At 34.5% G+C, this 27,435-nt stretch overlaps 1 protein-coding gene across 14 annotated transcripts in view; it reads right to left on the minus strand.

The window, feature by feature from the left end:
• Positions 1–27,435, minus strand: part of Tomosyn (syntaxin-binding protein tomosyn) — an 835,312-nt gene that overhangs the window by 419,687 nt on the left and 388,190 nt on the right. Inside the window, exon 15 of one of the 14 annotated variants that reach the window (XM_067782369.1) lies at positions 23,491–23,545. The exons of the other annotated variants lie outside the window; for them this stretch is intronic. Within the exon in view, the coding sequence (XP_067638470.1) occupies positions 23,491–23,545 (55 nt within the window). The remainder of the gene's footprint in view (positions 1–23,490; positions 23,546–27,435) is intronic. 14 annotated transcript variants of the gene reach the window in all.

The raw sequence follows: 27,435 nt of genomic DNA on the forward strand, positions 1-27,435 counted from the left end.
ATCTGTTTCGCGTATTAGAGTCCAACAATAGTCGCTCATCATGCCTTCATCCCAAATCCTTGGTATCGTCTTTCAATATTGGCTAGATCTTGGTGTAACCGCTCTCCCTGTTCGTCGCTCGTATCACCCAAGTTTTCGGGAAAAAAATCGAGATGGGAATACAGAAAATGCATCTTTAGAGACATCCGAGCTCCAATCTTGCGATAATTTTCCAACATATCGCCAATAATTTCCTCAAAATTAGGGGATTTGTGATTACCAAGAAAGTGGTGAACGATATTTTGAAAAGATGCCCACGCGGCTGCTTCATCGGGCGTTAAACATTTTGTAAATTCTTTATCAGCCACTAGTTTTCTTATATCAGGTCCGACAAATATTCCTTCTTTGATTTTTGCATATGACAATTTAGGAAACAACTTGACTAAGTACTGAAAAGCCGGTCCTTCACGGTTTAATGCTTTGACGAAGTTCTTTATAAGACCAAGTTTAATGTGAAGAGGTGGCAGAAAAATGTCTTGTGGATTTACAAGGGGTTCAGCGGAGACGTTTTGCTGTCCAGGCTCATATTGAGTACGACTTTGCATTCTTTAATCACATAATGATGTTCAGTTGCGCGGCTATCCCACAAGCATAAGAAACAACAAAATTTGGTGAATCCAGATTGCATCCCAGTTAAGATGCCAATAACCTGTTGAAATAATATAAAAAATAAGTGTTTTCGATTTAATTGGAATTAATGTTTATACCTTTAGACCACCACATATTTTCCATTTATGATCATTGTATTTGATGAAGCACAGGATCTTCCGCATTGTTTCGTAGCATTCCTTCGTTTGTACTGCATGAGCAATCGGAATAGATGGTTTGTTATTCCCGTTGTGGAGAAGAGCAGCTTTTAGGCTGTATTTGGGACCATCAATGAATAAACGCCATTCGTTTCGATCGTAGGGTGCATTCATTTCATTAAATAAACCATTAATATCGTTACAGAAACTTATGTTGTCTTCTTTTTAGAAGAACGGTCGAAGTGCCTAATTTCTGTTTCTGTATACAGTAACTTTTGTTCGAGAGTCTAGATTTTTCCATTGCTGCAGCCGTGATCCTAGCAAATCTGCTTTTTGTTTGGACAAATTCAAATCACGAATCAAATCGCTTAGTTCATCTTGCAAAATTAAATGTGGCCCTTCCATGACAAAGTCGCTTTCACTGCTCGGGGGTGATGGAGTTAAAGTTTCCAGGACGTTTGCACTTATACTTCGATAAACTGGCAATGGATCATTAGCAGTACGTGGAACTGGCTTGGATACTGATGATACATCAGGATAATTATATTTTGCTAATTTGTTTGCATTTATACCCGTAACTTTCATCAAACAAAAGTAGCAATCATCTTTATGGTTTTTAGGTTCTCTCCAGAGCGCTGGCATTGAAAAGGAAAAGTACTCACGTTCTCCCGATGACCACTTATACAGCTTTGTTTTGCATGCATTACAAATAAATTTCGGTATCCATGACTTATGACTGTCTGCTACTCTGAAACCAAAGTAGTGCAGATACGCATCTTTGAGCGCATTTGTTATTATTTTGCCACTTTTTTTAATCATATAACCACCACAAACGTAACAAAAACACTTTGGATCAACTTTGCAACACTGTCTCTGCATTTTTATTTTTATATAATTGATGGTTTAGAATATATTTTAATTCTGAGTCTTAAACTATTTTACATTTCCTTATATACTAAATCTTAAAACTATGTTCCTAAACGTAACTATACCCAGTAGAAAAAATCTCGAGCGCTCCCTTGATTAACAGGAAAAGAACGATCTTTCTAAGCAACAGGGGATCAGCTATAGAGCAGCACATTAGCGTGTGATCTCCTATCATTTTTCTGGGAGCAGAATGCGATCATTGTTTTTTTAACCGTTATATGTGTTCCCTTTCTGTTTTTTGGAGCAAAGTGGGATATTTGCGTCAAACATAATACATCCATCGAAAATAACTGTATTTAAAATAACTGTTGTTTTCTCAAAATAAAAGAATTTGTCATTCTTAAATAGTCAGTGAAAGTGTTACGTGGTCTAATTTAAACGTTTCTAAAAAGGTAAACGAGTGAAATATAAAAATAAGAAATTACAATGACCACAAAATTTGTTTGTAAGAGACATATAAGACGCTTAGTTAAAAGAAAACTAGAAAACTTAAGTGAAGAAACTGCTAAAAAACAAAAACCTGATACTAACAGTAGTGGAAATAATATAGAATTTGAAATAAATGAAATATATTGCGAAAAAAATAATTATCTGTGTGAAAGAAGTGATAGTGGTGAAGATTGTGTCTATAATGAATCTGAATCGGGTTTTAAAGACATAGAACCTGGTTTACATTCTGATTTAGCCATTTGGGCGATTAAACATCGTATATCTAGATCAGCTACAGATGATTTGTTGTAGATTTAAAAAAAAAGAAATTCCGATATGCCTTCATGCAAAGCAACCTTGCTAAAACCATTTCAGCCCTTTTCGACGAACGCTTTATTTTAAGCGTGAATTGGACGGGGGGCCAAAGTAAAATCGCAGTTAGGGACTACAAGATATTTAGCTATCATTTATTTGGTAAGTTTTTTGAGTATATTTGAATTTCTTCTTATGACTTTTATTTTGCATTGCAGAAGCCGTCAAAGACAAGTATCAAAACTATTCGGAGTTTGAGGATAAAGTTAAGGATGCCTTTAGAGAAGCAAAACTGAAATTTTACCGGAAAACTTATAAATTAAAAGCTGCAAATTAAATATTTACTAATTGAAAACTTAAAGTAAATAAAAAAAAGACTCAATTTCCTTTTTTTATTATTTTTAGGGAACTATTTTTTTGTCTCGCTCTAGTTTTGTACATTTTGATGCTATGGGGAGCACTCCTTTTTTATTGTTTTTGATCATTTGGAGAGCGCTCTGATTTTGTTTTCTTATTATCATTTGGAGAGCGCTCTGATTTTGTTTTCTTATTATCATTTGGAGAGCGCTCTGATTTTGTTTTCTTATTATCATTTGGAGAGCGCTCTGATTTTGTTTTCTTATTATCATTTGGAGAGCACTCCTTTTTTGTATATATGGATCATTTAGGGAGCGCTCTAGTTCCACGTTTCTCAACCGTTTACAGAGCGCTCGCCCTCCTAGGACATGCAATGTTAAAAGGGAGCATGTTTTGTTTGACGTCTTGGACAGTGCGGGAGCACTCCCACGCTCCCTATTTAGCGATCCATAATCGCTCATAGTATGATCCCCTTTTCTACTGGGTACTTGTAAGTGCGTGTGTGTATCTAATGTTAGACAAAGGACTAATTTTAATGTCTTCTTAGTTTATTCCATTGTTTGCTTCTATTGTTCTATTGATTCTATTGTTTGTTTGTTCAAGGGCATTGCTTGAATATTAAGAAACCATCTGTTTTGTAGGAGGGTTGTTTATACTTATCTTTCCTCAAGTGGACTGTATGTGTGTACATATGTGTGTGTATGTGTGATAGGTTTAGGTACCTTATCCTGTTTGTTTTGTAAGTATGTATGTATGACAATATTATCTTAAATTCTAGTGGACTGTATAAATTTACTTATTTTAGAGCGGCGTAGTTATATGTTCATACTTTTATGAACATTCTGCCATTTTTACTTACTTATCAAGCAGTGCCACGATTTAAAAGCTGCTATAACAGCACAATGGTGCTATCATGCGAGATCTCGGAAACTAGAATCAATCTTGAAAAACTGAATGCAGATTCGAATTCAGCATATCAAATATAGTTAAGAATCGCTCTTATCTGCTCAGATCCAAAAGCTGACCTGAATTTGTAAACTTGTGTTATAGGCCTATAAGCATTATACCAGCAACAGCTTTTGCAAAAGTATGTGAGTCTTTGATGGCGGCTCAAATTTCCGCTTATGTTGAGAAAAACAATCTGTTAAGTCCACTGTTGCTGCTCTACTGCCATGCTTAAAATACTTGATGACATTAGAATTCATTTTGATAATGGTCACTTAACCCTTTGTGTCTCCATAATGTTTCTACTCTGTGACTCATAGTCTTCTTTGCAAAAACTCGAATATTACTTTGGATTCTCAAAAACGCTGTCAAGCTTATGGCCAGCTACTTGATAGGAAGAAATCAGAAAGTAGTAAATAATTATTGTACACTGAAAGAAATAGTGCTAGTCAAATCAACAAATTGGTTCTGTTGTTCTTGACTTAACGGAGATTCCGTGAAATTGTCCGAATTATTGTTAATTCGACCGAGTTCTTTGTCAAACGAACAAATTAGTTTAGTCATTTCAACAGAAGAGAAATCGTCGCTCTTAAGTTAACAAAATTCTGTAAAATTGAAAGATTCCTGGTCAATCTAACTGATTTTTCTTTTAACACAACTGATCTTACAGGTCATTTCAACGGCATCAACTGTCAATACATGAGCAAGTTTCAAAGAGAATTTTACGCTCACTGCGCTCTCTACTTTGTACTTATGACGACGGTGCCACTTGTTAAAAAAAAACACCAAAATAAGAAAACCATCAAATCGAAAAAACACACAAAATGGGAAAAAACACAAAACTAGTTTTTCATTTATCAATACAAAACAAAAAAACCCTTTTTTGAATATACTGTGCAAAAATTATGAGATACCGGGACACATATCTATCGGATACAATTTTGCAACTTCTCGTCCAAGCGAAATGCAAAATTGCGCCCTCTTGTTGCAAAAGTTTTGTTTGAACGAACAGGATTTTTCCAAAGTTAGTAACATTTTGTTCAAGTTTTTACGAATTTTCACTCACGCGAACGAATTTAATAAGATAATAAAAAACATCCTTTTTTAATGTTGATGTTTCCGACAACATAAAAGTTTGAGTTGTTTTGGAATCGTTTCAACTTAAAGTGTTAGGAAAATTAAACTTGCCGAATTACATGTAAAGTTACTCCAGTGGTGAATTACCTTCCTGCGATTTGATTCTTTACTTTTCTTTAACTTAAAAGTACTCTTTTTAAAATGTTACGTCAAACATTTATGCTACAAGTTTTGTTCGAAACAATCAAGTGTGAGAGAAGAAATTTAGAATGAGCTGAGCTGCAACCGAAAGAATTGAGAATAAGTTTTGTGACTACTATTTTCATTTCTATTTGCAAAGCGAAGTTCAAAACTATAAATTAAATAAATTATAAAATATAAAATTTGGTGAAAGTGCGTTTAATAAAACAAAATAATAAAGTGTACCTATAATGTTTAATGTGTGCCAGCATATTTGATGTAGCCCAATTGACGTTCGGTTAGTAAGTGCCACCGTGGCGTGATGGTAGTGTGCTCCGCCTGCCACACCGTATGCCCTGGGTTCGCACCCCGGGCAAAGCAACATCAAAATTTTAGAAATAAGGTTTTTCAATTAGAAGAAAATTTTCTTAAGCGAGGTCGCCCCTCGGCAGTGTTTGGCAAGCGCTCCGAGCGTACTTCTGCCATGAAAAGCTCTCAGTGAAAACTCATCTGTCTTGCAGATGCCGTTCGGAGTCGGCATAAAACATGTAGGTCCAGTCCGGCCAACTGTTTTTATGAAAATCACGTTAATAATATAATGCATGTTTCGAGCACTAACTTGAATTCTAAATTTTGTATTTTAGGGGATTTTAATTTAAATAAAATCGTATGGAATTATCTTCCAGGTGAGAAAACTCTCATACCTACTAATGTCAATCAAGCTAGTGAAATGTACTTAGTTGATAATTTTTATAGTTTACAGTTAGTTCAAATCAATGATTTTGAAAATACGCTAGGTAAAATCCTCGATCTTATATTTGTTAGTAATGATCTTAATTATAATTTAATTCGTTCTTTCTGCCCGTTATCTAATACTGATAAACATCGCGTACCATTGATATTGGAGATTAAGTTTTATGAATTTGGAAATATTAAACTCAATAATGAAGTTGGTTTCAATTATAGCCGATGTGATTTTGCCTTGATCAATAATTTGATTTCAAATATTGACTGGCAGTCTCTTTTTAATAATCGCAATCTTTCAGACTGCTTTGACTTATTCAAAAGTAATATCTCGGAAATAATGAATATTACTATTCCTCGTTTCCCGGCAAGGGTTTACAAGTTGCCGTGGTATACCAAAAGCTGAAAGACTCTAAAAAATTTGCGTAATAAATATCATAAACTTTTTAAAAAATCAGTAAGTCCCAAACTCAAGCAACAATATCTGAATTACGCGAAGGAGTTTAATTGTCTTGATAAGTTTCTTTTCAAGAGCTCCAAGCAATGTGATTATCAAGAATTTTCATCTTCTTTTCTGAAACAATGTGTAGCTTCCGTTGCAGAGCCCTTGTTGCATATATTTAATTTATCATTAAAGTATGGTATCTTTTTGGATGAATGGAAAACTACTTTTATTCAACCCATTCATAAAAGTTGAAGTAAAATTGACGTTACAAACTATCGGCCAATATCGAAGATCCCCGTAATTTCAAAACTTTTTGAGAAAACGGCGATGTTTAAATTATCGTCCGTAATTAAGCGTTATATTTGCGCATGTCAGCATGGCTTCGTTCCGGGGCGCTCAACAGTAACTAATCTGGTCGTTTTTTGGAATTACTGCATCTTGTCTTTTACTAATGGTTGTCAAGTTGACTGCATATATACGGACATATCCAAAGCTTTTGACAGAGTTTCGCACAAAGCTCTCTTGGCTAAATTGCGAAAATTGGGTTTCCACTCAACATTTTTACAAAAGATTTATTAATACTTATCCAATAGAATACATTTTGTTGTTGTTGACAACGTAAAGCCATCACCTTACGTAGAAACCTCAGGTGTGCCCCAAGTATCCTTGGCACGCTTTTCTTTATTCTCTTTATCAATGATGTAAGTGCTTGTTTCAAGCAATGCAATTATCTCCTTTACGCTGATGATTTGAAAATTTTTTTCAGAATCAAGAACGAGACTGATACTCTCATACTGCAATCTGAGTTAAATAATTTTAATGAGTGGTGCTGTAAAAATAAGCTTGCGCTGAATGCCAACAAATGTTATTACATAACTTATTATAAATTATGTAATAAATTGATTTCGTCTTACTATGTCTCTAATAAGCCGTTAATTAGGGTGAATAAAATTCGGGATTTAGGTGTTGTATTTGTTGATTCGTCTTTTACATTCACCGAGCACTTAAATTTTATCATCCCCAAAGCATATTCTTTACTGCCCTTTATTAAAAGAAATGGATCCGAGTTTAAGGACCCATATACTAAAAAACTATTATACATTGCCTTTGTACGGTCAAGGCTTGAGTATGGTTCCATAATATGGAGTCCTTATTATGAGGTACACAATAAGAGAGTCGAACGTGTGCAAAAAATATTCATGAAGTACTGTTTATACGATATAAACTTCGATCTGCATCTTCCTCAATATATCTCTAGGTGTAGCTAATTAATCTTCACACATTAGAAAGTAGAAGAGTAATTACATCTACAATGTTTATTTATGATATTTCCAATGGCAATATTGATTGCCCAATACTGTTAGAGTCTTTGAACTTTTATGTTCCATCACGGACTTTGCGCCAATATACTATGTTTGTAATTGACCAGTTTAGATCGAATTACGCACTTAATGGCCCGATCACTCGCGCTCTAATTGCTATTAACTCAATCAATAATAATTATTGTATTTATAATTATTGTATTTCGATATCTCGTCGAAGTTTTAAAAATATGTTATTTTCCATTTTAAATTAACTTTACTGTAAACAAACCTTATGTTTAGTAATGCTTAACATAGTCTGTAAGATTCTTGTAAATCATAGACTGAATAAAGAAATATGAAATATGAAATTGGAAGAGAAGCTTGGCCTAAAATCTCTTCGGAGGTTATCGCGCCTTACATTTATTTACAACTTTTTTTGTTCATTTGACTACTAAAACGGTCAATTACGAATCAACAATTTGTGCGCAGTTGATTCAACATCTTGTTGCGATGGATAAAAATTGACAGACATTTCGGTTGATTTTACCAGTACTTTTCTTTCAGTGTACCGCAAGGCTCTATGCTTGGTCCTCTTTTGTTTACTCTCTTGTTCGACGATGTGTTCTCTGTGTGTTAGTACTTTGATGTCCATGCCTATGCTGATGACATTAAGTTGTACATGTGTAACCGCATCGGTCTAGTTGAAGATTTGTGTTTCAGGATTAATAGTGACTTGTTTGCATTGCAGCCTCTTAATGGGCTTAAGAAAACTGTGTTCGCTAAATGGTGACAATTCGTATGTGTTGCCCACCAGTAACAATGTCGTGCATGTTGCAAACATTCCACAGCTCTTTGTTGATGTACTCTGATGTTTGTGAGTATACCTAGCCTGTAGTAGCAATATAGGAGTACATATTACATATGTATATGTGCCGCACATTACATACTGCTGGTTGATAGTCAGCTCGACTTTTCGAGTTGAAGGTATTATATAACGCTTCGAGTAAGAAAATTGATGTGGCTTTTAATAATAATACTCGTTATGTCTATGGCATACAAAGTTGTGATAACATATCTTCTTGGGAGCAGAAAATCCTAGCGTGCAGAATTTTTTTTATATTGCTGCAAGAAACTGCATATTTATGTATGTTCAAACTCATTGAATTCAAAATTCCGTAATCAATAAGATAATATTTTCTAAGTCTTGTCGGCATCGCAAGTTAATAATACCAAGATATTGCTACTTTTGCTTTTTCGAGCAGCCAATGCAGTGAGCCTTTGGAATTCTATCCTTGATTCTCTGAAGACTGATATAGGTCGGAGCGATTACAAAAGAGTGATTTACGATTTTTTCAGATCATCGTGAATAACGCTGATTCAGTACAATTACTTACATTTCTCCTTTTTCCCATTTCTGTCTTACGGTTACTATCATTGTATTAAATAAATAAAATTAATCGCGCATTGAAAACAGCAGCATTTTCGTCTCAATAGATTAGACTAAGGACAAAGCAGGCAAGCGGACGAGGCTTTCTCCTAGCACCAGAAGTAATACAGAAAGTTAACGCTTTGGAAATCGCTAAGCTCTTTGACGATGCCTTTAACATTTTGAGACCGCAAGAAGTAAAATGAGAGGGAGTACTGATATTTGTTACAGGTGCCGAACCATAAACATATGAATAATGAGCTGTTATTTTATCGACGAATGGTTCATATCAAATGGGTTGCTCACAGAAAGCACAAGGTAGTGAAAAACTGCACTCAAAAAAAATTTCCTGAACACGAGGAAATTAGCTATTAAAATAGACAAGTAATTTTCTAAAAATCAAAATGTTATTTTTTTTTTGTTATAAGAATCATTTTCTCAACAATGTTTTATTTAAACAAAATAAACTTGATAAATAGCGTGTAGCAGATCTTTTCACTTTTAGTAAAAAAAGAAGAGAGTCTTGTGTATATTTCGAAATTTGGAAGTACTTGTTGTCGAAGGGTCCAGGCTGCCCCATTGCTGCAAACGAGGTCCTAGAACTTCGCAATCTAATTTCGATAATTTCAAATCTCTGGCCAAGTTATTAAGTTCGGCTTGTGAGACTCTATGTGGGACCTCTCCTTCTTGTTCACTGTCTGAATTATCTGCTTCGGAGTCACTTTCGCTTGAGGCTTCAAAACTTATAGGCGGCCAAGTTATGGGTAAGGTATGGTCATGTAGTTTTGGTTTTTTAGCTGATGCCACATTTGGATAACTTATTAATTTCCTCTTTTTTCTCGTTTTACCTTTAAGGTCTATCACGCAAAAATAGCACTGGTCGTGGTTAAAGGGTTCAGTCCACATCATTGGAACAGCAAACTTCATGTTATGACCTTTACCCGATACCCATCTCATTAAAGTTAATCTACAGGAGGCGCAAATAAAATGAGGTGTCCAAGATTTATCGAGATTTTTTACACGGAAACCGAAAAAATGGAAGTATGCATCTTTGACAGAATTAGTTATTTTCCGAGCTGAGTTTCCTAAAATATAATGTCCGCAAATAAAGCAAAAATCATCCGGATTATTTTTACATTTAAAATCTCTTTTGCGACAAGCCATTTCGTAAACACATCTACCGATATAGTATGTTAAAATTTGCACTACAATTTGCAAAACAAAATTACAACAAACAGTAGTGACAATTAAATAATTGATGTCTTTTTAAATTTATTATACCCTAAGGTAGAGTGACCAACTGAAATGTCTCGCCAATTTTATCAAAGTAATACTAAAATTTTAGGATAGACGCTTGCAAGTTAACGGGGCTATAGTCTCAACGACACGTCCGATTGTTGTACTGGTATGCTTAAAATTTTCGTAGTTAAATTACCTGCAACATAGGAGGGCTAACTTTTTTTCGTTCATAGATTTTTTCCGATTTTAAAGTGGTTAAATCTGAAATTTTGTAAAAAATTTCTTTTTTTTCAAAATTTTTTTTTACGTTTTTTGGCATAGTGGCCAAACTACTGAAGATACTGAAAGGAGGTGAAGGCAAGAAATATAGGAATTAGTATAATGTATAATTCAACAGTTTAAAACGAAAAAATGAAAACTACAAATTTTTGCCATACCTATATGAAGTAGTGTTCTGCAAAAATGGGGATTTCCTAATATTTTCGCCGATATATCGGAAACTAGATCTGCCACAGGAAAATGGAAGTCATATTCGGAATCAGGAGAAAATTTAACTTTAGGAAAGGCCTATTTTATTTTTGGAGATTTTTTTTGTCGAGTAGTGTAATTAATAGTTGAGCAGTGAGTGGAAAAATAGCAGCCTCAGTCAGAAGTAGTGGTAGTAGAGCTGAATATAACTTCACTATAATTTTTATTTGTTGTTTTTCGGCCTTCAATATTTAAATTATTAAATTTTTCGAGCTCAAGGCCATGCATAAATAAAAACCAAATATTTTATATCTTTCAATAAATATATTTGTTTAATGATTAATCGATATTTCGACCTCAATCTGAGATCATCCTCAGGACTAAAAAGATTACAAAACAATAAAAACATCAAAAAGTGCATTTTACGTACATCCCCATAACACAACTTACACTCTTGGCTGTGCCTGATCGACTAATTTTAAAAGATTACATATCAAACGAATATAACCAAAATAATGTAAACAAATACCGTAAATATAAACAAATTTTGACAAAAACAACCATGTGCAAATTTCTCTAACTGTACGTCGCGCTCAGCAAACATATATATGTACATATATCAGCTACAGGTAAACTGTTGTTGTCTAATATTATAATACGAATATTGGTGGGACATTAAACTAACAAATTACTGTCAAAGCGTTTTTTTGTTTCTGCTTATTAGCTGCCTATAGGCCGAAGCACAATTTTCCGTGTCCATTTTAAAATTTATCCGTTTGTCGCTCTCTATATTGATAATATGAAGCATTTCAAGTATGTATCTTTTATTATATTGCTTCTCTTGTTGCAAAATTCTCACATTGTCTAAATCTGGACAATGTCCCGTAGCGCTACAATGATGTGTTAAGGCTGTTTTGTTATCGTTCAAATTATTTCTGTTTTTATATTCGACTTGTGTCCGGAAATCCTTGTCTTAAGCTTAGATTTAGTTGTCCCCACATATACTTTGTTGCATAAGTGGGACCCGTCACCATTGTAATTAATTTGGTATATTACGTTGGATTTCTCGTATTTTCGTACGTGAAAGCTTTTTGGAACTTGTCCCGGTCATACATATTTGAATTCTTCAGTCTGTTGGACAAGCCTGGAATGTATGTGGCTGTCTTGAATATTTTCTTGGCATCCTGTCTGATGTCAGTAATATTCGCTTTAGCGTAAAAATCTCTTATCTAGCTATTGATTAAAGATAGAGGAAAATCGTTGTCTGTTAATATTTGCTTGATGAGGGCAACATTTTCTTCATGGTAACATGCGTCGCTAATAGAGAGAACTTTTCTGACAAAGTTCTTTGCCGTATTTACTATGATTCTTCTTTCATGCTTGGAATAAAAGTTTATTAATCTCACAGACGCAGTGGGGTTTTTGTACCATTTGAATGTAAGTTTATTGTATGTCTTATTACCATCGTATCTAAGAATGGTAATTTTCCGTCAACTTCCATCTCTGACGTGAAATTTATAGACTTCATGTAGCTATTTAGAGTGGCCACCATTTCTTGGACTTTATCTGTTTTGACGATAGCAAATATATCATCCACATATTTCGTTAGCAAACGTGGTTTATGTGGAAAACCTTCCATGAATTTGTTCAGCAATTCCTCCATTACAATATCTGCAATGACTGGCGATGCTGGGGATCCCATAGGCATACCATAGCGTATATTTTGTCTCTAAATTTAAAATACCTGTTGTCCTTTATGCAGAATCGTACTACCCCAAGAAATAAGTCCTTCGTTAACGAAGTGTGGCTTTTTATCAAATCCCACTTATTCTCAATAATTTTCATCGCATGGTCTACTGGAACGCTAGGGAAAAGAGATACCACATCAAAAGAAACTAGACTTTCATCGTCATATATATATGTCTTTTTATACTCAGTTGAGCAGAGCTCACAGAGTATATTAACTTTGATTGGATAACGGTTGGTTGTACAGGTATAAAGGAATCGAGATAGATATAGACTTCCATATATCAAAATCATCAGTATCGAAAAAAAAATTGATTGAGCCATGTCCGTCCGTCCGTCCGTCTGTCCGTTAACACGATAACTTGAGTAAATTTTGAGGTATCTTGATGAAATTTGGTACGTAGATTCCTGGGCACTCATCTCAGATCGCTATTTAAAATGAACGATATCGGACTATAACCACGCCCATTTTTTCGATATCGAAAATTTCGAAAAACCGAAAAAATGCGATAATTCATTGCCAAAGGCGGATAAAGCGACGAAACTTCGTAGATGGGTTGACGTTATGACGCAGAATAGAAAGTTGGTAAGATTTTGGACAATGGGCGTGGCACCGCCCACTTTTACAAGAAGGTAATTTAAAAGTTTTGCCAGCTGTAATTTGGCAGTCGTTGAAGATATCATGATGAAATTTGGCAGGAACGTTACTACTATTACTATATATATGCTAAATAAAAATTAGCAAAATTGGATGAAGAACGCGCCCACTTTTAAAAAAAAAATGTTTTTTAATTCAAATTTTAATAAAAAATTTAATATCTTTACTGTATATAAGTAAATTAAGTCAAAATTCAACTCCAGTAATGATATGATGCAACAAAATACAAAAATAAAAGAAAATTTCAAAATGGGCGTGGCTCCGCCCATTTTCATTTAGTTTGTCTAGAATACTTTTATTGCCATAAGTCGAACAAAAATTTACCAATCCTTCTTAAATTTGGTAGGGGCATAGATTCTATGACGGTAACTGTTTTCTGTGAAAATGGGCGAAATCGGTGGAAGCCACGACCAGTTTTTATACACAGTCCACCGTCTGGCCTTCCGCTCGGCCGTTAACACAATAACTTGAGCAAAAACCGATATATCTTTACTAAACTTAGTCCACGTACTTACCTGAACTCACTTTATCTTGGTATGAAAAATGGCCGCAATCCGACCATAACCACGCCCACTTTATCGATATCGAAAATTACGAAAAATGAAAAAAATGCCATAATTCTATACCAAATACGAAAAAAGGGATGAAACATGGTAATTGGATTGGTTTATTGACGCAAAATATAACTTTGGAAAAAACTTTGTAAAATGGGTGTGACACCTACCATATTAAGTAGAAGAAAATGAAAAAGTTCTACAAGGTGAAATCAACAGCGTTTGGAATCTTGGCAGGAATACTGTTTGTGGTATTGCATATATAAATAAATTAGCAGTACCCGACAGATGATTTTCTGGATCACCTGGTCCACATTTTGGTCGATATCGCGAAAACGCCTTCACATATACATCTAAGGGCCACTCGCTTATAAAACCCTCATTAATACCTTTAATTTGATATCCATATTGTACAAACACATTCTACAGTCACCCCTGGCCCACCCTAATGGCGATATCTCGAAAAGGCGTCCACCTATAGACCTAATGACTCCCTTTTAAAATGCTCAGTAACACCTTTCGTTTGATACCCATATCGTACAAACATTCTAGAGTCACCCCTGGCCGACCCTAATGGCGACATCTCTAAAAGGCGTCCACCTATAGACCTAATGCCCACTTCCTCTTAAAATGCTCAGTAACACCTTTCATTTGATTCCCATATCGTACAAACACATTCTAGAGTCACCCCTGGTCCACCTTTATGGCGATATCCCTAAATGGCGTCCATCCATTGAACTACGGCCTACTCTCTCTTAAAATACTCTTTAATACCTTCCATTTGATATACATGTCATACAACCACATTCCAGGGTTACCCTAGGTTCATTTTCCTACATGGTGATTTTCCTTATTTTGTCTCCATAGCTCTCAACTGAGTATGTAATGTTCGGTTACACCCGAACTTAGCCTTCCTTACTTGTTTATTTTGTCTTTAAACTCGATTGAGTCTTTTACATTGAAAATGGAAGATTTTGTTATGTTCTTAAGTATGTTAGTGAGGTATTTACACATACTATATGATGGCGAATTTACTGAAGAACATATTGGTCTCAATGGAATTCCTTCCTTGTGGATCTTCGGTAGACCATAGAGTCTCGGCGCATTAGCTGTTTTGCTTAGCAGACAGTATTTTTCACTCAGACTAATCATTTTGTTTTTAAACATCTTTTCGACAAATTCATTATTCTTTTCTTGGAGTTTGTTGGTGGGATCTCTTTTCAGAACTCTGTATGACGTGATGTCATTAACTATTTTCCCTAACTTCGTTTCATATTCAGATTTTTCCAAAACCACTGTAAAATTACCTTTATCTGCATTGAGGACCAGTAGGTGTTTATTGTTACTGAGGAACTCTTTTGCTGAATGTAGGGTGTCTAAAACAAAATTATCTCTCGTATTATAATTTGGTCTTTTCAGGTGATCCCGTATTAATGTGGTTAAATTATTTCTTTCTGTCTCTTGCCTTTCTCTGTCTCCGATGGTTTGTATACAGTCCTCTCCGTCTGCTATTATCTCAAAAAGTGGACAATTTTTCGTTTTTGTTGGCAAAGCATATTTTGGACCTAACGAGAGAAGCCACCGAGTGTCAGCTGGTATATTTGTTGATGTCGTGTTACAAAGCCACTGGGGAATGTGTTTGATGTTTAGTAGTTGTTTTTGTTCGTCTTTAAGTCTATAAAATTTGTTCGTTTGTGTTTTCTTGATTTTTGTTGTAAGTTTGTTAGTTAGCAGATTTTCACTCTCAAAAATGCCACCAAAAACATTGTATACACCCTTGAATGCAACATCAAAAACGAGAAAATTTCATCAAAGATCAACAATGCAGCGTCATTATATTTGGTAACAGTTCAAAAGAAATTATTAAATATAATTATCAAAATCAAGCACGAACTTCGGAAGAAAAAGGAGGTAAATAAACTAACAACAAATTTAAAACAACAATTAAATGAGGAAGATTCTGTCGTATTTTTCGAGAGTGAAACTCTGTTTTTTTGGAGAAAAAACATTTTTTTTGAAACATGGTATCAAGCAAATATCTTTTTGTTAGGAACATTGAGGGGTAAATTGGAGCTATAGTGCATCTCCGTTACTCGTCTTACATAATGCCTCAAAAAGATATAGTGAAAAGATCGAGCAAAATATATATAAATTGAGGTCGCAATGTTAAATATACATTTATTTCAACCCTTCTGTACAGATTATATCGAAATTTTAACAAAATATGGAGATATATGCAGCTGTTAGCTATGTAAAATTTTTTTGATACACGAGATCCGGTTTTGTAGATATCGGTAAAAATATAAAACGGAATACCGGCAAAATATTTTTTACTGAAAAGTTTGCAACACATTTGTTTTAACACCTTTCTACCGATTCTTTTGAAACTTTAAAAACATATAGATATGTGAACGAAGTATGTTTAGGTAAAAAAGTTTTAATACCCGAGATCCGGTTTTGGAGATATTGATAAAAATATAAACCCGGAAAACCTTAAATTTTTTTACTTATTTAAACACTTCTTAACCGATTGTGTTGAAATTTTATCAGGATGTACATATCTATGTGGGGTATATTTAGGTAAAATTTTGTTGATACCCGAAACCCGGTTTTAGAGATATCGGCAAAAATATGTAACCGGGTAACCGTCAAATATTTCATACCCGTTGGCTAATTTTTTCTCTACACCACAGTAGTATACCATCAATTGCCTCATCTTGGAATATTCACGCAAGGAAAGTTATTGATGTTTGTACATGGGGCAAATATACGAAATTTCCGACAAAAATTTGCAATCGTCAAAAAGTGTAGAATTTTTTGTTTTTAATTTTTGTACCAAATTTGTGTTTTGTTCGTTTACTTTTAAATAAAACCTGGTTTAAAATAAAAATTTTTTTCTACACTTTTTGACGATTGCCAATTTTTGTCGGAAATTTCGTATATTTGCCCCATGTACAAACATCAATAACTTTCTTTGCTTGAATATTCCAAGATGAGGCAATTGATGGTATACTACTGTGGTGTAGAGAAAAAATTAACAAACGGATATGAAGTGATAAAAGTAAGATTGTAGCTGTGCCCACAAAAAAACATGCTCCTGAAAAGAATTTACGCAACCAAGTGCTTCCATTTTTCTGCCTCTACCTTCAAAACTGAAAGGGGCACATCGAATTTGAAGCCCCAGGTATTTTTAGTCCCGGATAGGCTATTATCGTGCATAATCCAAATTTCAATACTCAGTTGCCTCAAAAAGCTATAAGCAAAAAACTATCAATATTGGAAATGGCAAAAAAAAAGTATCGCTACTTTGATTGACGATAGTTTTGAGTATTGGAGGGGCACATTCATTTTGCTCATACTTTTAGAATCTGCGTCTCAAAAACACCATTCAGTTTAAATTCCATAGCGTTTCAGCGATGCCTCAAAATTGTATCGAAAAAAATCAAAAAAAAAAATTAAGGGTATCGCTTGAAAAAGTGTAAAAATCGACGTTTTTTACGTTTTGAAGTACTGCAAAAACTTACTATCAACTTTCTTGATTTTTAAAATCATCAGATCGGGTAGTCAAAAGGTCAAACTTAATGTCCTTGTACTTTTTTCTGGCCTTAAGTTTTTTGCCCGTGTGTAAAACCCGAGTATCCAAAAAAGTAAAAGTTTTTGGGATATGCCCATAAAAGTTTTTGGGACATGCCCATATGCCGGTTGCGGTTTTGACCTAAAACCTAAAACATTTTTGGATTTTTGTATGTGAAATTTTCCGATTAAGTCAGTTGCATTTAAATAATAATAAAATAAGATGAAATAAAAGAATACAATATAAAGTAAAATAAGAAATAATAAGATAAAGTAGCATAAAAGACAATAAAAAAGTAAGTGTTATATTTTTGGCACGAATTTATCTTTTTTTTTTTTGTTGTTCTGAAGTGAGCATAAAATCTGGAAATGCAGAAACATTTTGGGGCAAATTTCCCATAATTGTTATAAATAAATTTCGTTAGTTTCATCAAAATTTAACTAGTTAATTGGGATTTCATGATTTTTTGAAAGCGATTAAAGTAAAAAAAAAAATATGGTAAATAAAGACCTAGGTATTTACGTGTAAGTGGAATTTGCCCAAAAAATTGGCCGGTCTTTTTGTACACAACAAATTATTTTGGAAATTTTCTTTTAGTATTTTGGTACAGGCCACTATAGGTAAGTGGCAACAATGGGGAAACCATGTTTTATTCAAACTCACAATGATTAAGTACATTTCGATACTTAGGGAGATTGTTTGAATTTACAAAAAACTTTTTATATTAATTACAAAAAATAGAGCAATATTTGTTAACAAAAATAGGCCTACGCACTGCGGCTGATCCATACGAATCGATTCATATAAATTGTATATGATTTTACGCATGCTAAGTATGCGAAACAGCCTGGCAATTGATTGCATGGAAAATTTGTTAGCGTATTAATATATAGATGCTTGTGCCAAATTTCTTCAGGATTGGTCGATCTTTGTTCAATTTATGGCATTTTGGAAATTACTAAAAAAAAGAGTGCGGCGCCACGTCCATTTTGAAAAATTTTTAACTGTCGTATTTTGCTACACCATTTCACTGCTGAGAGGCTTTAATATAATTAAGTTATCTACCGCAAAGATATTCATTTCATTGTTTCCATTAGACTTTAGCGTATTCTTGGGTATTTGTTTGGACAAAATGTAAAAATGTAGAATGTGTGAGTTTGAGATATTTAAAACCGCGGGTATTTAAAACATTTTTCATGGCGGGTAAACGATTCTACTTTGCAGTCTTTTTATCATGGCTTCCTACAATGCCTAAACAAGATTAGGAGCTTCAACTGCGTTGGTTGGAGTTGAAGTTTTCCAACAGTTTATGATTTAATGTAAAAGTTATGTACTAAGTATGCACGCATTTGTAATTATTTTGTGGCAAATATCCATAGCAATCAGTGAGCTCGTCTTCATATTGAAAATTTTTTAAATTTACATTATTTCATATATGAATATTTATGTAGTATGTTTAGTTTTATCTCGGTACCTTTATTTTTTAGCCAGGAAAATTAAATTTAAAAATAATAAACTGGGTACTTGTCAAACATGTGATAAATTGGGGGCAAAAGTAGTCGTTTCTAATCAAGACAACAATCAAAATCTAGTTAACATCAGCTGGATTATCAATCAGTGCACCAAGAAACAGCGGAGTTAGCATATAACTCTACACGGATAGATAAAGCAACTACTGGCATAAGAACTTTACCTTCGACCTACAACAGTCTTTGCCAACTCTTTTCTGCGCAATTCCTTAAGTTTTTATAAAGGCAATTGCGGACTTTAAATTTAACAGTCCAAGATTGCACAACAGCATCTCCATATTGCTGCATGTGACACGAAGGAATATCGGGGCGCGGTGTAAATAAGATCGGTTGTTTATTCGAATATCTTAAGAACTTTCAGGGAGTGAATCATGTTGTGTTCTACAGTGATATTGCGCTGGGCAGAATAAAAACTCATTTTTGTCCGCATTGTTCACATAAGCAATTCAAATTTCCAATATTATTGATATTATCGACCACAAGTGTATGGAACCAGGACATACCCAAATAGAGTCCGACGTAGATCACGCGCTTATTGAAAGAAAGAGGAAAAAAACAAATGCTACAATACTTCATCCCCATGATTGGTATAATTTTGTACAAAAACCATTTTTAATATTATAGCAATGGATACAGATAGATTTCATAATTTTTCCTCGCTACTAAAATCAATATACAACTGGAGACTTAGTAACCAAGATGGCGAAAGATTTCTTTGGAAAAAATTTTAAACGATATAAAATAAGCTATTTTTTTATTTTACTATAAAACTAGTCTAAATGAAATTGAGCTTTTCAAAGTTTTAAATATTCTAAAAAGGGGTTCAAAAACAATTAATTTAAAAGGATTAGTGAACGGGTTATAATAAGTGTATATAAAAAAAAAAAGATTTGCAATCCTTATTACCTTCCATAAGCCCTTGTCTTCACTCATTTCATAACAGTCTTCCCTCCAGTGGAACAATTACCTGATTTCGTTGACAAAATATCAGGCGAAGAATAAAAACATCGCTCACTATATTAAATATAAACAAAGATATGAGTGCGGTGACCTCGATTATTTTCCTTTACTTTTTCTAATATATTGGAGTGAGTTTTTATGTTAAAAATTGTATTTATTGTTAAAATAAATTAATAAATGAAATATTTATCTCGAGGCTGTATGTTTTCGTTTTGAATTAAGCCATTAGGTTCGTACGTTTACTGTTTGCAATAAAAACCTAAGTAAACAAAAGTTAGCTGATATTTAAATCTTAATCCGCAATTAACGCTTAAGTCGATGTAAGATCTGAGTATACATATTTCAAAATTTGCAAAAACCCACTAAGTTATTTAAGTGCAAAAAGTGCTTGTAGTACACATACGTTTTAACAAGTAAGGAAGGCTAATTTCGGGTGTAACCGAACATTACATACTCAGCGGAGAGCTTAGCTGCGTTGGTTTCGTCGATGGTTTATAAGTAGTTCTTAATTCCATATCACATACATTTGGGAAATATCGATCAAATTGTAGACAAAGGGTGACGTTTTTTGGAACAATTTTCCTTCATCCTTTGTCAAATAAGGGAAAATCACCACGTAGGAAAATGAACCTAGGGTAACCCTGAATGAAAGGTTTTAAAGAGTATTTTAAAAGGGAGTGTGCCTTAGTTCTATAGGTGGGCGCCTTTTCGAGATATCGCCATAAAAGTGGACCAGGGGTGACTCTAAAATGTGTCCGTACGATATGGGTATGAAATGAAAGGTGTTTATGAGTAATTTAAAAGCGGGTGGGCCTTAGTTCTATAGGCGGACGCCCTTTCGAGATATCGCCATAAAGGTGGACCAGGGGTGACTCTATAATGTTTGTACGATATGGGTATCAAATGGAAGGTGTTTATGAGTATTTTAAAAGAGAGTGGGCCTTAGTTCTATAGGTGGACGCCTTTTGGAGATATCACCACAAGGTGGATCAGGGGTGACTCTAGTATGTGTTTGTACGATATGGGTATTAATGGGGGGTTTAAAAGGCAGTGGCCCTTAGTTGTATATGTGAAGGCGTTTTCGAGGTATCGACCAAAATGTGGACCAGGGTGACCCAGAACATCATCTGTAGTACAGTAGAACAGTATTCCTGCCACGATTCCAAGGGCTTTTGATTTCGACCTGCAGAACTTCTTTATTTTCTTCTACTGAATATGGTAGGTGTCACACCCATTTTACAAAGCTTTTCCTAAAGTTACATGTTGCGTCAATAAACCAATCCAATTACCATGTTCCATCCCTTTTTTCATATTTGGTATAGAATTATGACATTTTTTTCCATTTTTCGAAATTTTCGATATCGAAAAAGTGGGCGTGATTATAGTCCGATTTCGTTCATTTTAAATAGCGATCTGAGAAGAGTGCCCAAGAGCTTACATACGTCAAAATTTACTCAAGTTATCGTGTTTACGGACGGACGGACAGGGCTAAATGAATTTCTTGTTTCGCCCAGATCATTTTGATATATAGAAGGTATATATATCTCGATTAGTTTATGCCGTTACGGGGTACCGTTATGCGAACAAAATTAACTACTCTGTGAGCTCTGCTCAGCTGAGTATAAAAAAGAGTTGGTGGCCTTTATTAACCTTACTTTAGCATATCTGGTTCAAGAACTCTTGATTGAGTACCTGTTTTAAATTCTTTCAAATATGCATTTAAATTTTTAATATCTATTTTCGGCAAACTTAAATACAAGACTTAAGCCGTTATTGCAAAACAGCACAGAATTGATTCGTGACATGTTAATGAGTATAATGTTGAGTTTTTTATATGATTGTAATTTCACTATAAAAGTATTGAAATTTGGGAAAATGTGCCGATAAAAATAAATTTTTAAAATTGATTGTAAAAAAATTGATTGTAGTAACTAGTTCGACTTTAAAAATTCAAAGTTAGTTCTGTGTTTTGTAGTTTTTTTGTGTTGTTTTCGAATTGAAATTGAGGTTATTGTTTTTATTTTGGATTAGAATATTTGTTGTTGTGAAAGAACTGTGTATTCCAGCGTGGACCGTACTAGAGAAGTATAAAGGAATAAGGTTTAGCAATTGTATGATTTATATGAATTTGAACATAGAGTCGAAGATTACTCCTAAATCTCGAATTGCAGACTGGGTGATTAGTCTAGACTCATTAATATAACAGGAGGTAGAGATTGAATTACGGGATAAGAGGTTATGTGAAATCATTTACTTATAGTAACATGCAGGTGATTTGTTTTGCACCAATCACTACACACTTCCGGACCGGAAGATAGGACAAAAAGGTGAGTGAAAGGCGATAGCGGCGCACTTACTTAGAATTGAATAGAGAGCTTTTTCGAACGCTTATGAAAATTCTGTATAGACTGTTTCAACCAGAACCCGATCATTTAAAACGGACATACAGGAACCAGAGAAGACAACAAGGTTTGAAACAGTAGATCCCCAGAGACGAAGTTATGTTGGCTGCACGAGATAATGTGTTTAAGTGTTAAAAACACATTTTCTGTTTGACGGTGTATTTGTTTTATTGCCGCTTTTATGAATAGGTGTTATTGAAGTGAGTTTCCACCTATAAATGAACACTCCACTCTCAAGCGATTTGTTGAAAATAAGATGTCGCGAATTAGCTAGAGCTTCACAATTCTTAAAAAGATACAGAGAAAATCATCCAAATCTGCTTTCTTAGTGAATTTTTTGTAGGTAACTCGAAAAAAGCTCGCTCAAGTATTTTGGCTCTTTGGTACTACATCTTCTAAAGTGAGTACCAAGGAGCCAAAATACTTGACCGAGCTATTTTCGAGTTTAAATATCGCGTTTAAATTTGCAAACATAGTTTCTATAAAGAAATTTATTAAGGGACGCAAACTTCTTTGCATATTTCAAATATATTTCCCTAAAGCAAGAGCTCAAGACTTAAACTTTTTGTGAACTTTGTTTCTCAAATGGTTTAATTTCTTCAACTTCCATGTGAACCACGGAATTCGGTGGAAAACTTCTTTTTTAGAGAAGGGGAAAGTTTAGATGAATTAGGCACTAGAATGCATAACTGATCCAGTAAAGAATCATCATTATCCAAAGAAACAAACAAGGACTGATAGCATTGTTTAGCAGGAATTAGAACTCCATCACCTCTGGATAGTCCCGTCTTGACGATATCCCGATCTTTGCGGTATACGATAAAAATATTTGGGTCAGAATTCATTTTCGTTGAAATCGGCATTTAGCAAGCTTAGACAAAGACGAAAATATCATAGTCCGAACTGGCACTTATAGCGAATATCGATTTATGCTTAGTCCTTATACAAGAAATGTGTTGGTAGTATGAAGTATTAAACTGATCGCTCTGATTGCCACTACGCTGTGTTTTATGCTTCTTTTAGCACTATTTTTAAATAAAATGCTATATATAAAGTAGCTAATTTTGGCAAATAAGGACGATTTAAATAAAACTATCTGCCCTTAAGCATGTGAAATATAAATCACGGTACCCAGTTATTGAAGTTCGTTTATTTTTCATAAAACTAGTCCAATACGAACCTTAATTAGATGAAATGGTCAAATTTTCGACTGAGAATTATATATGTCCAAAACTACATATATTCGAGTATAAACTTTACAAGAATTCACAAATTCACAATTGTTGGATTTATACGATATTCAAATTTGAAAACGGTACTACATACATATGCACATGCAATGGTAAATTATGGCTTGTGCAAGGATTTCATTTAGGAATAGTTCAATTTACACTACTATTCTAAAAGTAAGGAAAGAGAAATTAATTACCAAATAGCCTCCACATAATGACATAAAAGCAGTTGAAGTGATCTGCAGAAAGTTCCTATTTTCGGAAAGAAAAGGAAAATACTTATGTAATAAAAATATAATTATACCTTTATATACAAGAAATGTATGCAAATGTACATATTCTGGTGTGGAATTCGCTGCGAATAATACTACTATATGTCATACTTTATTACTAAACATAGAATTTATTTAAAAAAAAATATGACTAAAAAATTCACGAATCAGTGCTGGGCCGAAAATAAAACAGCAACACAGCCGAACATGTTAACATACGTTGAAATTCGCAGATGTCAAGTGAAACGGTATTTAAGAAAGCTTTTACAGTTTTCGCGGTGCAATACAAGATAATAGGTCATTTGGAAGGGTAATATTTCAGGTTTCCGATGAGATATATAAAACTTCATGTATTAATTTGAAACTAACATTTTTTTCTTGTAAATTTTTAGGCTTTCAATTTTCTCCCGTTTTCGAATTGTATTCAGTTTAAATTTAACTAAAAAATAAGGCCAAAATTTTGAAGTGGGTTTACAAAAAATCACCAAAGTTTAAACTTTATTGGGCGTTGTGGCAGCGCGCTGCCCTCAATTGGCCCAATGAAACCAGGCTAATCCTGTTCACGAGATTAATTTATTTTAATATTTATGAATTTATATTTTTTTCTTATTGCCGAGTCGTTGATGGGCAACGGTTCGTGAAGCGTCGATATCTAAAACTGTTCAGCTTCAGAAGTGATATCATCAGCTGAGCGTAATATTTAAATTAATAAAACAGGAACAAACATATTAGGCATTAACTATTAAGAGAGGTAAGGACAGTCCTTTTTATAGAAAAAAGAGAGTCCAGGCTATAAAATGCGTTTGAGTGAGAGTTATAATCTTAACTAGCACAGAAACCGGAAAGGCTCGTTCAGTTCGCAATAAGTTCTACATTGTTTCAGAAGAAGAGGTTTGAAGTGTCTCGTAGTTCGAGAGGGAATAGTGTACTTCGTTCAGAAGGAATGGGATTAAAATCGATACATTTAATCATAAATATTACACCAAGCTTTTCCCTTCGACTAGCAAGAGTTGGAAGATTGATAAGCTTTTATCGATTAGTGCAAGGTGGAAGATTATATGAGGAGTCCCATTGAACATTTCTTAATGCAAATAGTAAAAATTGTTTTTGTATTGATTCGAGCCTGTCTGCATGGACTTGATAAGGGGAGTTCCGGACTACTGAGCCGCATTCTAATTTAGGCCTTACTAAAGCTCTTAGCTACGTAAGGGTCGTTAAATTGTTTTGACCACAGTTTATTAAATGCAAAAACGCCTTTGGCTGTATTGACTGTAGCATTAATATTAAGTTTGAAACTATGTTTGGTGTCCATAATGACTCCCAAGTCAACAAAATTATTTACAATTTCTAAACTGCAGTTGTTACTTCTATAAGTTCATTTTACATAGGTTTTCCGTTCATTTAAATTAAACAATTTATTTTACATTTAAACACGACGACTCTTTATTAATTAACAATTTGGATCATTTAATTTTACAATTATATTTATGACGATGCAACTCGCCTTTTACATGTCCACTTTTATAATGCTTGATCAATGACCAAGAACTTTTTGTTAGCAGTTGCTGATTTTCTTTTTCAAATTTACTGCGCATGTCCCAACAACTAAATCGATGCTCACAACTGGTGGAAACTGATTTAATTCACCTTCAACTAACCTATGCTATTCTTGCAAAGGTGACGGTAGCTTTGTACTTGATAATCTTCATTATCGCTGGAAATATGAACAATAGGCAACGGTATGGGCAATTTGTTTGTTTGTTGCTAATAAGTGCAAAGATGCTGACTGCGTTTGAATATAGCACCTGCTAGGCGCATTGAAACTTTTACCGCCCAACCAAGCATCAAATCGGCTGGTTTAACTCAGCCCAGCATACAAAAATGTACAGCATGGTAGATCGGTTAGAAAAGGATACCTTAACTTATATAAAGCTGCTAGCAAGTTTCTCTGAGAATTTTTTAAGATTGAGCGGCATATAATTTACATTGCACCAGATAACGAAGTGGCCTAAATCTGTTTGAAGCAAGGAGTGTTCCTTAACCGACGCATGTGTCTTGAAAAGTTTTACATCGTAAGCATATGTATCTCAAAATTTTTTAATATTTTATATATTGGATATATCGTTTATGAACAACAAGAACAAAATCGGACCAAGATGCCTGCCTTGAGGAACGCCAGAAGAAACATTGATGAACTCAGAATGTATTTTTAAAGATAACACTTTGCGTACGATTACAAAGATACAAAGAAATCCAACATGTATGGCCTGGTTGAAAACCAAGCTGACCTCCCTTATAAATAAGTAATGAGTGTGATACTTTGTCAAATGCTTTACTGAACTCAGTGTAAATGACATCGGTGTGAACCATTACAAACGTGAGTGATAAACTCCAATTGGTGATAGTTGATTTGCCCTATTACCCATGTTGCGAGCTTGCAACTATGGGGAAAATAGAGAACGTTAGGCGATGGGTAATAATAGCTTCAAACTACTTTGGGATAGCGGACAACTTTGCTATGCTCTTCTAGTTTTCTATGGAGTACCTGGTTAAATTTTTATGAAGCGGAATAGGAAAAAGTTCCACACACAGTTTCATCAAGTTATTTGTTTTGCCTATTTTTTGGTGTGAAAACTATTGCAAGATATATAGAATATTTTTTTTACAAAATTTTTTATACATATATTGGCGAGTATTAGCAGTTCTATACATCACTATGCTGCTCCTAAATAAGCAAGCAGCCATACTTATGTACATGAACACATTACAGCAGGCAGCCATAAATACACATAACCAGCAGCAGGGGTACCACAGAGTGGTGTCCTATCCCCGCTTCGGTTTAATTTTTACATATCAAAACTCCCTTCGCCACCAGAAGGATTTACAATCATTGTCTATGCCGACGACTGCACGATTATGGCAACGGGACTTGGTCCTTCAATTGATGAATTAGTTTCTAAAATAAACAGCTATCTCCCCGATCTTTACTGCTTCTTCACCTCGCTCATGAGCTACGCGTCACCAGTTTGGTCGCCTGGTCTTAAAACCACATACTGGAAGAGGCTACAGGCCTCCGGATGTTTCTTTGGACTCCCGTTAGGGGAATTTGATGACAATTTGTGAGTGGTGGTGCCCATTGAATGGGGCTAAGCACTGTTAAAACAACAACAAATGGTTTTCCACACTGGACTTGAAAAGTCGCTACTGGCAAGTGGAGGTGGAGGAGGAAAACAAAGAGAAAACAGCCTTTCAATGTCGGAGATGGTCTTTGGCAATTTACGGTGATGTCCTTGGGACTTGGAGGATGGTCAATGTAAGAGGAAACTGAAAGTTGTTCCAAGGAAAAGGATTCCTGACCTTTCCAGTGAGTTACATAACGTTCCAGTTGAGGCCATCTTGGAAACAAGAAGACGCTATAAAAAATAAAGCAGATATTATATTGGGCTGGTTGCCGTAAGTCGGTCACTGAGTGGATTACCAACTGCGAGGTTTGCAGCACAGCAAAAGGGCCAAAACCCGAAGTCATGTCCAGATGAAGCAGTATTACTGCGGTGCACTATGTGAAAGGATCGCCGTAGATCTCGAAGGTCCCTTTTCTTCTAGCAACCGCGGAACAAATACCCGTCGGTGGTTATGGATTATTTCAGCAAATGGTCAGAGGTATACCCAATCCCAAATCAAGAAGCGAAAACAGTAGCAGAAGTATTTACAAACAATTGGGTTGCAAGGTATGGTGTCTAATGGAGTTACATTCTGACCATTCTCACCATGAATTTTGAATCAGCTGTGTTCCAAGAAATGTGTAAGACATTGAGCATTCGAAAAACTCGGACAACTACATTGCATCCTCAGTCCGAAGCTTTGGTGGAA

The sequence above is a fragment of the Eurosta solidaginis genome, chromosome 4, assembly GCF_040869045.1.
Source record: "Eurosta solidaginis isolate ZX-2024a chromosome 4, ASM4086904v1, whole genome shotgun sequence".
Classification (NCBI taxonomy): domain Eukaryota; kingdom Metazoa; phylum Arthropoda; class Insecta; order Diptera; family Tephritidae; genus Eurosta; species Eurosta solidaginis.